Source organism: Epinephelus fuscoguttatus, linkage group LG19, assembly GCF_011397635.1.
Source record: "Epinephelus fuscoguttatus linkage group LG19, E.fuscoguttatus.final_Chr_v1".
Lineage (NCBI taxonomy): Eukaryota > Metazoa > Chordata > Actinopteri > Perciformes > Serranidae > Epinephelus > Epinephelus fuscoguttatus.
In genome coordinates this window covers 20,368,418-20,383,937 of record NC_064770.1, presented here as the reverse complement: position 1 = coordinate 20,383,937, position 15,520 = coordinate 20,368,418, and the positions used below count along the sequence as shown (strand labels likewise).

Sequence of the window (15,520 nt, the reverse complement as noted above, 5' to 3'; positions counted from 1 at the left end):
TTTTGGTTGCTGTGTTTACTCTTTGCACATCCCCTGACCTCCATTCTTCTATATCCAGCATTCACCTCACAGGCACCCAATATGCACATCCATTAGGAGTATTTCCTGATATCTGAGTGTGATGTTTCAATAATTGGACAAATAAGTGTGTGTGTGTATATATACATACATATATATATATACATACGTATATATAAGAGCTCTTGTCTCCATGGCTGTTCCATTTCAGTTGTTAAGTGTTCGTTATCACCATTTGGTACAAGTTAAAGAAAGAAATGGTTAAACCTTTATTCATGCTGTTCTCTCAGAAATGACATTTTTTAGAAAACAGGTTTACTTGTTTTTAATGCATATTAACCAAGCTTAAACATGCATCTTTCTACTAATTTTCCTTTTTTAACTACAAATTTGGGGCATGAAAAGCTGGATGACTCTTTAAAAAATAGCCCAAAATGTCACTGATAAGTGAGTAAATTTTTGCGGTTGTTTCTAAAGGAGAAATGCAGGTCTTTGGAGATCCTGTTTTTGCCAGCCTCTTTTAAATAATCAAGCAGGAATAGCAGGATGTATATGTGTGTATATATGTTTGTTTTTGTTTTGCTCTTTGTAAATTTAAGGGTATGTTAAACAAATCATTAGGAGCTCAGTGATACAATTTGTGGGATTATATCACAGAGGAAGATGGATTCGTTTCTTCCTTTAACAGCGCCACAGCTGTCCATAAAGCTTGGTTCAGTACTTGATTTACAATGCAATGGATTGGATTTCTATTAAGATTTTTTTATGGGGAAAAGCAATTTGTTCAAACTGCTCTAGTTTATTCATCAAACAAAAGTTTATGTAAGTTTATAACAAAGATAAATAGCAAACAGTTACCTGTGGCTGATCTCCTGACACTAGCATGTGTGGTATTAATGATCAGTTGGTAAAAAAGTTCACAAGCTTCCAAAAGCTTTCTTCGAACAACTGATGCTTAATGAGATGCCGTGTTTGTTTTTGCCTGCGTTGTATCCCATAATAACATGTTTCATTAGAAATGTCTTTGCGTGTGCAGTTACACCCTGATCATTCTTTACTTACCTGGGTGTGGGAACAGGATAGTTCATGTCCAGCTGGACATGCTTATCCTTTCCATCTGCAGACACATCAGTATTCGTACTTGACAAAACACTTGGCAGACCCCATAATTTGTATCTGTAAGTCTTTATAAGTCTGTTAGAGATGTTTTTCACTTTTTACAAAATCAGGGAGAGGAATCAAAAAAATCAAAAACACTTTTGCAAGTCTCTTGGAGAATGCCCCCTTTAGTGTGCCTGTATGTGTCCCTCTGGCTGGCACACAGTCTCGCACTCCACTCAATACTGCTGTCTTCATGGCCTTGTGTAGCAGCGGGGAGGGACAGGTGAAGAAAGAGAGAGATGTAGAAAAAAAATCAAGAGTTATGAAGAAAACAGAAAAGAGAATTGAAAAAAAAGAGCTTATGAAAATGCAGAAACACAGATGGTTAGGGAGGGGCAGAGCAGGACGTAGGAAGGGATACACGGAGTATGCAGTACTGCACGCCATGACTGTCTCAGCTGTCTTGTGTATGTCACAACAGCTTCAGTTCTCTTCCTCCTCCAAAGGCTTCTCTCCCTTTACAGTTTGGTTGGTAAGGGCAGCGGTCGCTGTTGGCACTAAGTTCAAGAAGGCAGCCTGAGAGTTCCTTTGCCCAGCAGGAACTGCAAGACACGGTCCACCAGCAGAGCGGCGACAAAGTCCACCACCAGAACCTGGGCAATGATTAATTTGAACTGCAAGGAAGTAAACAGAAAGGAGGTTACCTCATATAGTACATCATTATTACAGGGCTGTAGAGTGCTCCAGGGATGATGTTATTCTGTAGGCTGACTTAATATCGCCACCACAACGAGGCTGAAAAGCTGTGTTGGGCGAGATGTTCTGCAGTCTCATTTAGCTACTTGATGGCAAATGCCTTTTTTGAGACACATAAAAGCTTCAAAATTCACAAGAGGGGTACAGTGCTAACTCATTTTTGGGTTTTAGGACTCATTCCCGGAGCACTCTATTTCAACAAAACAACACAAGGTAAAACAATGTCAGCTTACCTCAGTTGGAATATCTACAAGAGCAAACTGTTCATTGAATTCTGGTGAAGAACCAGTAAGAAGTCCCACAATCGCTAAACCTGACAGAGCGATACTCCATAGTAGTGGCCGATTCTCGCTGAGAGACTCCATGAAGGGGTGACCCTTTCGTACACAAGAAATGTTTGTGAGTTTATCATACTCAAAAGAATACAGAGACCACAAATAGTACTGGTATTTAGGATAAGTACCTTGTAGTTAATGGCAAAGGTGGCCATCTGCATTGCCATGGACATTATATACACGGTGCTGTTAATTAGACTGGGTTCAAACTCTTTATATAGATCTACAAACTGCTCCGCTCTGCAAAAGAGAAGGGATAAGTGAAATGTTATTATAATGTATTACACTGAAACTCTGGTATTTCTTAACCTGGACCCTATTTTCCCATGGATTCGTGTCTAAGTGACTCATGGGAACAACAATTTTTGAAACTGGTCCAGTATGAAGAGAGCGTTGTGCAGCAGGCAGCAGCGAGACAGGCTACAGCGTCACCACTCGGGGCAGGTGCTCCCGGTCAATTTACATCTATTCAAAGTGCTGGTTTTTGCCTCTGACATGTTCAGATTGTAATTATGAATGTCTGACAACATTATGGAAAGGACCCTACAGAGAAATAAAATGTTTCTCTTTAACTTCCACTTGTTCCAATCTGTTTTGCGTCCAAGTCTCGCTGAGGGAGATGTGTCGTTTTGAAATCTCATGGACTTTCTATGTTGCCGCAATCATTCAAATATTTTACGAGATTAAGATAAGCCTTTTGTACTCCAACACAACAAGCTATTAACAGCACTCCTCTCCATAAGTCTCACTCTTGTTTCCACCCATTTCTTTCTGTAACAAGTCATAGTTAGTGAGATCTCATAACGAGACTTCTCTTTAGCAAGACCTGGACACAAATCAGATCGGTACAAGGAAATGGTACTAAAAAATACTTTATTTCTCTGTAGGGTCTTTTCCATAATGTTTTAAGGAACTGATAATAGTAATCTGAGCCTGTCAGTAGCACTGATGATGGACATAAATTGAGGGGCTGCACCTGCCCTGAATGGTTATACTGTAGCCTGTTTTTGCCACAGCCGTCTGCAACACCATCTCTTAGGGTGCTTTCACACCTGCCCTGTTTGATTCAGTTCAAACGAACTCAAGTTTGGTTGCCCCCTTGAGTGCGGTTCATTTGGGCAGTTGTGCGCTCCAAAACAACCGGACGGAGACCCTCTTGAAGAGGTGGTCTTGGTCCGGTTACAACTCGACTTTGGCGCGGCTTTTTTGTGGTGAGAATGTGTTCCGACCTCGATCTGAATCAACTGCAGTCACATGACACATTGTTTGGGTTAAACATGAGCATGTTACAGTCCTGGAGGATTATTAATGTGCACCTCCTCCTGTACTGCCTTCATGTGTGCATTCAGCATCCAATGCATCAAAACATTGTTTTCTAGTTGGAGCCGCGCCTCGTTTTCAAACTGTATGGTTTGACTGAAATGAACAATGACAGCAATATAGTCCACGATGAGCAGCGCTGAAATCAACCTGTGTAGTTGTCCCTCCATTGTGACATTAGAAAGTGTCACATTTATCTTGTAAGTGTACTCTTCTTCAAAGTTTGGTTTACCTTTCTTTACATATAAATGCTGCCGTGAGAACATGAACCAACTCCGGGCAACTCTGTAACAAAATTAGTCCCTGATTCAGACCAAAGCAAGCAAACTCTAGTTCAGAAAGCACCCTTAGCTAATTTAAACAAAATGTTGTTCCCATGAGTCCCTTAGAAACAAAAACATGAGAAAATAGGGTCAAGGTTAAATAGTTCCTATTTTATGTAATTTAACTTGTTTACTCTCTCGGTCTTTCTGTGATTTACCTGGGCGGACTTCTGCTTTGTGCCTCTTTGTAAAGATACACCAGACTACAGAAGTGAACAGCAAACTGAAGCAGCACAGTCAACACGGTGTAAAGATTGAAGATGTTTGGTAAGGGCCGCTCTCGAGACAACGTTTTCAGTGGCTGTGTAAACAGGAAGAAAAAATAAATAAATCATTAATTTGAAAAGCAGTAGAGGTTGTGTCAGGACAGAGGAAAAACATTTGGTAAATATTACCTTGCTGGGAGAACAATCAATCAGAAACATGCAGACGCTGCATTTTCGGACATCAATTCTCACCTTTGATCTCGAGATGAAGAGGAAGCATCCGGCCAAGAGCAGGCCCTGCAGGGTCGCCTGGAAATCGCTGAACTTGACGCCCTCAAGGTAGAGTACAGACTGGCTGTAGGCCAGCACCAGGGCGTTGAGAGCGAGGATCTTGAACATCTGGAGTGTTGTCACCAGAGTGCAACGGCCTTGCTTTATTACATGGCAGACTAGGTGGGGGAAGAAATAAAAACATTTCAGAGGTGGGCAGCAACTTCATGTTCAGATCTTTGCCAACTGTGTCAAGAGCTGAAATCATAATCGTGTGTCACTCACTGCACTGTATGGACGAGAGTTTGGAGGTGAAGGGGGCAGCGATGGAGGCATCACCCAGTTTCACTACTTGTACCTGATCCTCTTCAAGTTCCCGTAAGACTTGACTGATCCTCTCCTGTTACAGAATAAACATGGATGCTATTATTAGTGTATCATAGTGTGTCAGTGTATGGAGGGATAACAGGACAGAATTTAAGTTATTGGTAAACTTTCCCCTTAATAATCACGAAGGAGGCCCTTCTTGAAGACAAACACCTTTTGTGCTGCAAGCTGCTCTTCTCTCTGGGCCATCACCCTCTGCCTTGCTGCCCTGGAGCTCAGTTTGCCTCCTGAACTGACAGGTGGTAAAGGTCTGGGTTCTGCTGTGGACGCTTCCTTTTCTCTCCCCCGCTTCTTTCTTTCGGGCATGCGCTCAGGGGCGTTGGCTAACAGAGCAACACCTGAGAAGAAACAGTCATTACTACACACCGCTGGGCTCATACATTGGGACACGTAATCTCAGTCTTGGTGTCTGATAATCTCACCTATGTGGGCATGTTTGAGAGCTCCAACATCATTTGTGCCATCTCCACACATCAGTGTCACATAGCCCAGCCCCTTTAGACTCGTGATGACAAATTCCTAAAACAGAATAGGCAGTTATTACGGCTTTAACTTCACCCTTAGATACTTTTACATTGTTACATACAGTACCATCAATCTGTCATACTAAAAATTCAGATTCCCCATATTTCCCAAAATGCCTTTCAACGACCCCCAGAGAAAATTCCTGGAGTTTGTTCCAATTACCTGTCGGACAAAGTGAGTGCTGTCCCCTAGTTTAAGTACATGTCTTTTTCTGTTATAATGTGGACTATGTTGTATGCGTGTTGGGTTTTGGGACTGACCTTCTGTTTTGGACTGACACGTGCGAACACTCGTATGTGAGGCAGAAGGGTGTGAAGCAGCCGAGGGTCACAGCTCAGTCTGGCTAGCCCCTCCCCTGTTACGCACAAGTCATACTGACACAAGAATGAGGAAAAGGAGGGAGGGGGCAGTGGTACGCGCACGCTGCCATCAATGGACTCCCACTGCCATTCACCTGGAAAACAAAATAACATCAGAGGTAAATGATTTTTGTACTTTGTCCTTGGTCAAAACACCTACTGCAAATGGATTACTACAAGAGTCTGTATGGCCTTTAGCTACAACCTTTGCCTCGCATTGCTCTCCACTGGTTTACTTGAGTAATACATGTAATTCTATAAAGTGATGACTTGTCTTACCCTGACCGGGGCTTGGCTGCAATACAAGTGTGTGTTCTTTCTGGATGAAGTGGAGCTCTCTCGCTACATGACACGCTGTTAGAGGGTTGTCACCTGTGATCATAACCACCTAAAGGCACAGAGAGAGGAATTATCCATCTTAAAAAACACACAGTCTGAGTATGTGTGTGCAAATGAGTGTTTCGTATTTACATGATGAGATGCCTCCTGGATCTCTCTGATGACAGCCTTGCTGTCACTCTTGAGAGGGCAGGACACAACCATGAACCCAGCGAAATGCAAGTCACACTCCAGAGAATCGCGACTCATCTCTCGTACCTACAAGACCCGGAAAAAGCCTTCTCAGTTTGTATCTTACTCTCTTCTCATCAGACAAAACTACACAAACAGATCAAACAATCCCTGATAGTTTTGATTCAAATGAAGTAAGAACCTGCTGATGACTGAGGTGTCCCATCTCTCTGTATCCCAAGGCCAGCACTCTAGCCCCTTCCCGAGACATTTCCTTGTGGACTTCGTCATAATTTGCAGGACATTCTGCAAACTATAATCACAGCCACATTAGAAAACCAGAAGGTACGTTTGATTAGACTAGAGCAAGCAGGTATTAAAGACACATACCATTCCTCTGAGTGTCTCTGGAGCTCCCTTGACAGTTGAGATGTAGCAGAGTTCAGTGGAGCCGAGTTTCTCATAGGAGGCCAGGACTGACATCCTCTTCAGAGCGCTGGCAAAGTGGAAACGCTGATGGATCTTAAGTCCCTGGGTTTTGATGCCTCGGGGGAACACCTTTTCATCTGGTCAGAGCAGCAATAGTCAATGAGACACATGCCTGAGAACTGTGCCACTAATTGTAAAGGTATCTTTGTGCTTCTTTAAAGTGGGGGAGTGCCAACCACCACCTACTACTGTAGGTAATACACTGAGTATGGATAAGTATCTCATACAACCCCACTTCAGAGGATCCAAACTATTCTTTTAAGATGCACTGGCCAAATTACACAACCAAGCTTACCATCACAGGTTTGGTGCAACCTGAAAGATGATGCTGCACATCGGGAACAAATGCAAAGACTGTATGTAGCACAACAAAAACATGAGCATACACATGTTCTCTAACACACCTGCCACTGCCCCCTGCATTCAATAGAGGTCATTTCCCTGTACCTTTAGTGAGGGTCCAGTCAGCAGCAGTCAGCATGGCCTTCTCCAGTGGATCTCCGACCAGCTGTCCATCATCTAGAGTCACCAGTGAGTGGCATGTTGCCACCACTCGATGCGTCTCAACTGGGATCTCAGATACAGGCATCACCTCCTTTCCCTCTCTGTCGTAAACAAAAACATCAGTCGATACCATCAGCACAATGCAAATGTATGTAAATATTACCAGACCTAGACCATAGCATAGTAAACTTTGTGTATGTGCTTCACAAGTTATGATGTTTAAAGAACACTACCTGAGGCCTGCTACTCCTCGTACCACCAGGCTGTCACTGGTCAGTGTTCCTGTTTTGTCAAAGCAGCAAACCTCCACCTTCCCTGCAAATGGTATCCTGAAGGGCTCTGTGCAGAATACATCTGAGCAGGGGTAGAAAACAAGATTTAGATGAACCACTGCTGTTACAAGCTTTGTATTATAGTCTGCTTTGTCCAGGTCTCATAATATCTATACTACACATATACAAAATAGGATCACACATAGACATACAAAGTTTAGCCAGGGCGATAAGAGACGTGTTGACCGCCAGAGAAAGCTCAATGGGGAGTTCTGGTGGAACCACTGAAGTCAGGATTAGCGTGCACTCCAAAAACAGCTTGTAGCGGTTCCTGCTGGCATCTTTGGTCCCTGAAGGAGTGATAAAAAGCACAAAGACAGTATTTAGATATTACTTATGCCCTCACTTCTAGCTGTGCTACATAACAATTACATCTTAATGAACTGATTCTGTGCACCTCACCTTCTAACCACACATAAAGAGCTGCAGCAATGGCAAACACAAGAAGGAAGAGGATGAAGATGAAGGTCTCCAGGTTGTTAGCTGTCACTCTCTTCACACCAAAGAGGATGGTCCGTAACAGTTTACCCTGGAGGCAAATTTGCACACACAGTCAGTCTGCTTTCACAGCTGACAAGAAAAAAAGTGTAGCGAGATAGCGACATAAACATGCTAAGCAACTTCCTCACCTGAGAGGTGTAGAATCCCGTTCTCAGTACGTAGGCCACACAACCGTTATCTACAGCTGCACATAAAGGAGAAGATAAACGGGTTTACATCTTGATTTGATGATGAAGATAAGCAATAGATGCACTATGTAATTCACTAATTCAAAGGCAAGTATATGTAGTGGATAACAGATAAACAAAGAAAGGAATTAGCACTTACGTTTGAGTCCAGCACTGGCCTTTAAAGGGGGGCTATGTTGGACCACTTTTGTCCCCCCAGAGATGACGTGGAGTCGTGAATCTGTCTGAACGTCCAAGATTCGCTCTGGGTCCAAGTCCTCCACTGGCTCCTGCACACCCCATATTGTCAACAATAATTACAATACTCTAGAATAATCTCTTAGATGTTTAAAACAATTGGGGCTTAAACTCCAAAGTGTACGCCCTGAGTTCCATATAGTGCTATCATGTATATATAAGTTTGTCTCTAACCTTCATCTGGGGCACCGACTCTCCAGTCAGCATGGCCTCATCTACAATGCAACGTCCCCTGAGGAGCAGCACATCACATGGGACCAAGTTGTCCTGGGGCGAACGTCCTGTGAAGCAGAGAATACACATTTTAAACACACACTAATGCCTGGGTACACTACATGATCTTTGCTGTGATTTTCTGCTTGCCTAAAGTTTTTGGAGCTCTATGACACAAGCCCCAGATCAGACACAAATTGGTGTTGGTTTGCTGCTCGCAAATCGGTGCTCGAGTGCTATGTATGAACTGTGTCTGAACCTCTACAGCAAATAAGAGTGCAAGACAAGGGTTAAGGACAGAGACGAGTGGCACTGTGGTGCTTTCCAAAGTGTGTGATTGGGAGGGATAGAAAGAAAGTGACACAGAGAATGTGGAAGGTGGACTACTGCATGCAATTTCTGTCAGTTAGTGGCCCAATAACTTACTCAGAGTGCTGCTTTGTCAGCTTTTGGCTTTGATATTCCAGTAAGTAACCCCAATCCAAGGCTGTAGTTCAACCCGTGCAATATGACAAACTCATCAGGGAGCACCTGATGAAAAGTCTTGTGGTGTGTGATTCCCTGTCACCAGTTAGTCATGTAGTGTGAAAACCACAACAACTCCAAGACTGACAATTACAAGACAGCAAGTTGTTTAGTGTTAACAGTACAGCAGTCTGATGACCTAAGTAGTGTGAAGTAAGCTTAACAGAGTCAATGTGATGTGGACATTTACCTATTGAGACAATGTCACCGGGGACAAGCTCATCACTTGAAATAGGTCTCCACTTCCTGTTGCGATAGACCTGCCACAAAATACACCAAAAAAATAAGGGTGCTTTAAATGCAAGAGGAAGATACAGAACAGTAGACAACGTACTCCAAGATGCCACAAAAAATGATTGTTTATAACTTTAAAATATAATATATCAAATTTTAAATCTGGTCAAGCCTACCTGGATCATGTAGGGCTTGTTTCCCATGCGGCGGATCTCAGACATGTTCCTCATTTGCTGCTGGACCAGGGAGGCCTCGAACGCCACCAGCATGAATAGTGTGAAAACACTGTAGTACCAGTACTCGTCCAGACACCACAGCCCCACACAGAACACCTGATGGTTGGCAGACAGTAGATAACTTCACATGGATACAGTCACTATTACAAGGTCAGCAGCATTATATCTAAAGCCATTCAACACAAATTAAGAAGTATAAAATTAATTTTCATGTTATAAAGAACCAGGCATCCATAAACACACATACCTGGAAAACAAAAAAGGGAGCTGTGGCCCTCTCTCTGAAGAGCTCCAGGAAATCTGGCACCACCATTTCAGCACGATTGGTACCGTAGCGCTTTTCTGCAGCTCTGAGTTCAGTCTCCTCCTGGTAGCCACGCCAGGCCTGAAAGTAGCCCATTGGGTTGTTTATGGGAAATGCTATTGGAAGGAAACATTTCTTCTCTTTGTGGTCGAATGTGTAACGGATCTTTTGGAACTCAAAAGATAAAGTCCCCTCCCCATTCTCGTCCTGTTGGTCAGAAACAGAGAAAGACATTCATTCAAGAAAGGCAATTTATTTTTCCCCGAAAAACAAAAGATTGTCAGGGATTGTGTTTAAACAACTCCAATCACAAATGAGAATAGAACATAACGACACATACAGACACCTACATTCAAACCAAACCAATCACTGGACAGGCAAAATCAAATGGCGTGTGTCATAATATGAGCTTTGCAGACCAAGAATGTGCAATCTGAGATATGTTTCTGATTGAGACAACTTGGAGCATCCCAGGAATAAGTATGTGAACTGACCTGGTCCCTCTGTAGTGCCACAAGCTCGGCTGAGCCGTTGTTGGGGGTGGGTATGACCTTTGCCAGCGTAGCCTTGTTTGTGTCTGGTTCCTGTGTATACAAATGAACAGGTGACAAGTTCACACACTGTGGCTGCATGGTCACTGTTATATTTGGTATGGCTGTGTGCCTGTGGTGCTTTGTTCCTCTCAAATGAAACATGCCCTGACATAAAGCTACTTGATCAATATGCAGTTCAAGCACATTTGTAAAGAATCCTTAACTTCTACATTTGGCTGCAAAAGACATGTACCAAATACATGTCTTTGTTAGATAAAGACTCTCTTACACAACTGCTCACTAAAAAACGCACAGAAATGAGTGGCATGTCAATTACCAATTGTCACCTATCACTGTAACAATATTGTGGTGTCATTTTCAATATTGTGTCATGAAATATACTTTTCTCCTTTAATTAGGCAGCACAAAGACAATACTACCAGTGAGGTTATTTTAGGAAATGCCCTCGAATGACAGTTGTGAATGACACTTTCACTTCCCATTGCCATGCAATTAATAGACGGTGAAAAGTGTTCTATATTTAAACATTTACCATTATATATCAATCAGAAATTGGTATTTTCCTTAGTAACTAGTCTGGGTGGGAATCACCAGAAGCCCCGGATATATTATCATGATACTTAGGTCACAATACAATATTATTATGACTTTGAATGTTCTGCAATATGCTGAGTATTGTGATAGCATATTCTGCTATATATATTGCAATTCATTACCTTTTTTCAACCACAAATTAAAGAAAAATTTTGTCAAGATCTGTTTTTATGTAATAAGATAGAGTTTCAGTCTGTTAATCTCACTTTAATTATTTTTCTTGCAGCAACATTTATCTTGTGGACTGAAAAAGCAATTGATTTTATGATTATAGTAGGCTACCAAAAGTTTAATTTGTATTAGCAACATAAATAATTTATATTAATGTCAATACTTGGCATTTGTGTTTTGATACAATATTGCCACACAAAATATTGCGATACTATATTGTACCAATTTTTCTCTCACCCCTATTAACTTGCAAAACTTGCTTCAAGGAAGTGTTGCGTAAAACAAAGTGACACAGTTTTTTACACCCTGCTAAGCGGACAGCAAATCACAGCAATCTTCCTGTGTCTATGAAAGTATTTAAAATCAAATAATCAAGGATATTATGTCCACAAGTCCCAGTGACATTTGTACATCTTTAAACCAAGACAAAATAGCAGATTTGAACATGTGCTGAAACTCTGATCACTGGCTCTGATTGAAATCAGTGGTGTCCACACAGAGGCCATCCCTAAACCCATTGTTTGACTTAAGCTAAACACCTGCCCTGCTGTAGTGCCTTTGAGCAAGACACTGATTCTATCCACGCTGATCCTGACCTTTGACCTCTGTGTACAAGGGACAAGGGAAAAACAGTGGTTTCCCTAGAGACATCGTTAGTCTGTCGCATTATTATTGTTGTAACTTGTGTTTACCTTGGAACAAGTGAGCCAACAGTGCGCGTGCACGGACCAATAACCAGAGAGCGCTGTGAGGACGTGCGCGATCCCGATAGCGGCTAGCGACAGGAGGCCTGCCTCCGGATATTCTGAGGCACCGTACACTCCTAACCACACGTAGAGCCAGCCTGGGTAGAGAACAGCTAGGAACGGGAGGACTGTGCCGTGTAGTAGCCGGGGCCTTCGCCTGTACAGCGTCACCGAGCTCACCAGCTCGTCGCCGGTGCCGCTGTCATGCTGGTTGTGGTTCTCAGAGGGGGCCATTTGCAGCTCACCCGGTCCCCGGACCCCGTCTGCAGCCACACTCCCCTCTTTCTTCACGTCGTTCATTGTACTTCAGTCACACCGCTGCCCCCCTCTATCATCCACCACCACCCCGTCGTGCTGTCGCCGGTAAAAATACGATTATACACACGGAGCGGTGCTCGGTCCAGCCTTCAGAGCCCGTTTACTGAATCGCTAGTTCTCTGTCCGCTGCTTCCGCATACGTAAACACGCAAAGACACGTAAGGATCTCGAGGCACAGGACCATTGAAGCGGAAAAAATCTAACATTTATCATCTTTTACTCATTTAAATTGTGTTTTTTAGATTGAAATGTGTGTAACACGCGAGTCAACCGGTTTCTTTGACATAATATCTACTGCATTTATTATTTAATGCTTCAGTTATATCAAACAGAATAATTAAATGGCTACCCCTTTAATAAATGTGTCGTCGTAAGGGGGCGGGGCCAAACTGTAAGATTGACACAAATCTGAACCAATGACGTTAAACGACGACTTCAAACCGTTGTATTTTCATCCAATCAGATAGTGAAAGGTGTGTACGGTGTAGTTACCGCACAAACATGGCTCCACATGCTGAAGTACTGGTGCTATAACCTTGATTCATCAGCTTCTTCGTTAGACACAAGCCTAAAAGAGCAACATGTAAGAAATTTGAATATGTCTCATATAATATCACATTTACTTTGTTGTCTTGTCAAGTTAGGTCGGCGCGGACTGTAGAGAAGAAGATAGAAACTGTAGGCTAAACGAAGACATTTGCTACTTGTGAATCAGGCTGCATCCTCCTCAAAACTACTGTATTCTTTTAACTATATTACTTATACTGATCAAGCACGTTTATCAGGTGGATGGCTCATTGGACTGGTGTGTAACTACTGTCTGATTTACCTACATCTGTCACCTTCCAGGCAGGCTGCTATGGACATCACGGCAAAGTATTGCCACAAAGAAATGGAGGCTTATGGATCATGTGTGGCCTCCAACCCATCAACATGGCAGCAAACGTGTCATGAACTGAAGATGAAGGTTGCACAGTGCACATCATCACAGTAAGACAACATACATTCACTTTGCCTCAACATCCTTACACCCACATTTATATCTAACCCCTAATTTTCTTGATAGTCCAGTGATCCAGAAGATAAGACAGGGCTGTTCCTCAGAGTTTACAGAGTTTGAACGCTGCCTTAGAGAAAACCAGAACAATCCTACCTCCTGCTCACCACACGTGGCCCGCTTTCTGGGCTGTGCAGAGACAGTGGACCTCAGTGGAGTGGGTAAGTCCTTGCTGGAATTGGCCATGTACAAGTCAAGGTCACATATAAACAGTTATGAATAGAAGTGATTAAAACATAACAGAGAGGAATATGCAAATTATTATTGCCTTCTCACTTGTCTCTTGTGCATGCTGGTTATTCAGACTTGCAGTATAACAAGACAACAAGACCTGTGTTTTCATGTCTGCAACATAAGACTAATGCTGCACCATCTTTGAGATGTATTAATGAAATAACTAACATGCTAATAAATTTCTTTTCCCCATCCACAGATGCAGTACCTCAGCCATCGTAGCACTCATCTTCCATCACCTTCAGCTTACTCCTGTCTCCACAGCAGCACAAATGAACTGATTTCACATGTATCCCAGCCACTTTACTCTGTGTATAGTGACTGACAGGATATGTTTTCGTCTGTATGACTTAAAGCTGGGCTAGGCAGTCTTATTTTGGTGTCACTGAGCAAAAATCCTGTAATGAATTTGGAGCATATTGTAATTCAGGTGGACTGAGAGAAAACTAGACCTCTGCATCCCCTCTTGGCTCTGTGCATGCACATCCCTTCAGTGAAAGCCTGATTCAATGGCAAAGAGTCCTGCAGAGAAAGTTTCTTTTCCAGCATTGGCAACAACACTGCAAAGCAACCCAAAAAACAAAGACAGAGTTATCAAAGAGAGTCTGCCAGTAAACAAAATAAACACGTGTTATATCGGTGAAGTGTTTTCAGAGACTGAGAGAAAACGTTGCTAATAGTTTAGCTTTCTGTTAACAGGGGCCAAAGGCTCACAACTGTGGCTTCGCAATCATGTGTGTGTTGCTAATATTAGTATGCTAAAGCCTCCAATCACAGTGTGCCCTCTGCATCACTCCCTGTTGCTACAGACCACCTCACCTGTAGGAGAGCTGGCAGCAGCTCTGGATACGGACCCTCAGTCAGCGGCCACAGCAACTTGAAACCTACCAGTGCAAACCCCAGCTTCAGGGGACCAGACAACCACGACCTCCTGCTGGATCAGCAAACTTTCTGTGGCTTCCATTACACAGGTTGGACCCAGTGCTGCCGCTGGCCACCAGCCCGCTGTGACAGCCGGCACCGGGAAGTTTGCACTGGCTGAAATTCTGCTGCTACAGCTGCTGACTGAAGGTCTGTCTCCCAAGCTTCTGCCATCTGTCCTTGTGAAGCAGTCCACAGCTGCAGTGAGCGAGGCGGAGGCACTGTGAGGAAGCTAGCTAGCTAATTCTTATCTCGTTTGTGGGTAGAGTTGGGCAAGGAGCAAACAAATTACAATGAAATATGATTAAATAAATCACTATCAAAAACACTGTGATACTGTATAAGGTGCGTGAATATGCCTGTGACTGTCTGGTGGGAGGAGATTAGGACAGAGAGGGAGGAGCTGCAGGAGGAGGGTCTACTTTAAAATACTGCCAAGTTTCTTTGCCTTTTCTGGATTTCTGCCTGCCCCGGCCTTTATCTGACTATTTGTCTTTCTTAAACAAAAATACAGATGAATGCAATGGCACTGTGAATTAGACAGTTTGTGTAGAATATTTAATGACTGCATCATTTTTCTTCTTGTACTCTTCATGTGAAAATAACATTTATACTTGCCTGTATGCAGGAAGTCTGTTTTTTACAGATTTTTAATGAACCATCTCATTAAAATTGACATCAGACTTGTATTACTCATCCGGTGCATTCATCTTCCGTTGTTTTGTGTTACTGATGTCGGCCCCTCCTCCCTCTTGCCCTCCTCAGGTCTGAGTCAGAGTCAAATATTAAACTGGAATGTATCGCTCCCACACTAACTCTCCTGGCTACTCAGTGACTGAGAAATAGGGAGTCTGGGAAGAAAGGAGAAGGAGGAGGCTGTCCACTTCTAATCAGCGGGACTACTGAGAAAGACAGAGGGAGGATGTTGAGTTATGAGGCCTGTGACCACTAAGCAGAACAGACCTTTTCTGGTTCACTTATTAAAGCTTTGAAGGGTGGAACGGAGGGGGAAAAGATTCCTTTGTTTTCACATCTTTGGTTTACACCAGACG

The 15,520-nt window shown here is 43.0% G+C and overlaps 2 protein-coding genes across 7 annotated transcripts; one reads left to right on the top strand and one right to left on the bottom strand.

The window, feature by feature from the left end:
• Positions 1 to 1,187: 1,187 nt before the first annotated feature.
• On the bottom strand, positions 1,188 to 13,779 carry atp13a1 (ATPase 13A1). 5 transcript variants are annotated; one of them, XM_049561803.1, is made up of 26 exons: positions 13,086 to 13,327; positions 12,749 to 12,824; positions 10,368 to 10,457; positions 9,817 to 10,080; positions 9,510 to 9,665; positions 9,290 to 9,359; positions 8,536 to 8,642; positions 8,264 to 8,393; positions 8,065 to 8,120; positions 7,838 to 7,964; positions 7,588 to 7,725; positions 7,337 to 7,457; positions 7,047 to 7,204; positions 6,501 to 6,676; positions 6,313 to 6,423; positions 6,072 to 6,197; positions 5,880 to 5,988; positions 5,502 to 5,695; positions 5,139 to 5,235; positions 4,870 to 5,054; positions 4,615 to 4,729; positions 4,312 to 4,508; positions 4,012 to 4,154; positions 2,339 to 2,450; positions 2,109 to 2,252; positions 1,188 to 1,793 (listed from the first exon to the last, which is right to left on the bottom strand). In XM_049561803.1, the coding sequence occupies exons 2-26, from the start codon at positions 12,767 to 12,769 to the stop codon at positions 1,683 to 1,685; spliced, it is 3,258 nt and encodes a 1,085-aa protein (XP_049417760.1). In that variant the 5' UTR covers positions 12,770 to 12,824; positions 13,086 to 13,327; the 3' UTR covers positions 1,188 to 1,682. The 5 variants fall into 5 exon arrangements, with proteins under 5 accessions (XP_049417760.1, XP_049417761.1, XP_049417762.1 ...); XM_049561804.1 differs by having other exon boundaries at positions 13,090 to 13,327; XM_049561805.1 differs by lacking the exons at positions 12,749 to 12,824; positions 13,086 to 13,327 and adding an exon at positions 13,756 to 13,779.
• On the top strand, positions 12,725 to 15,429 carry LOC125879797 (coiled-coil-helix-coiled-coil-helix domain-containing protein 5). Of its 2 annotated transcripts, XM_049561879.1 has the most exons (4): positions 12,725 to 12,839; positions 13,106 to 13,246; positions 13,323 to 13,474; positions 13,747 to 15,429. In XM_049561879.1, coding segments are annotated over exons 1-4 (318 nt in total). In that variant the 5' UTR covers positions 12,725 to 12,837; the 3' UTR covers positions 13,770 to 15,429. The 2 variants fall into 2 exon arrangements, with proteins under 2 accessions (XP_049417836.1, XP_049417835.1); XM_049561878.1 differs by having other exon boundaries at positions 13,323 to 15,429.
• Positions 15,430 to 15,520: the final 91 nt, after the last annotated feature.

Coding starts and splice junctions, on each gene's coding strand:
- atp13a1 (XM_049561801.1), bottom strand. CDS start 12,238: ATGAACGACGTGAAGAAAGAGGGGAGTGTGGCTGCAGACGGGGTCCGG. Junction 5,989..6,071: donor TCCAGGAGGCATCTCATCAT/GTAAATACGAAA, acceptor CTGTGCCTTTAG/GTGGTTATGATCACAGGTGA. Junction 2,451..4,011: donor CAAAGCAGAAGTCCGCCCAG/GTAAATCACAGA, acceptor TCTCTTTTGCAG/AGCGGAGCAGTTTGTAGATC.
- LOC125879797 (XM_049561878.1), top strand. Junction 13,247..13,322: donor GCACAGTGCACATCATCACA/GTAAGACAACAT, acceptor TTTTCTTGATAG/TCCAGTGATCCAGAAGATAA.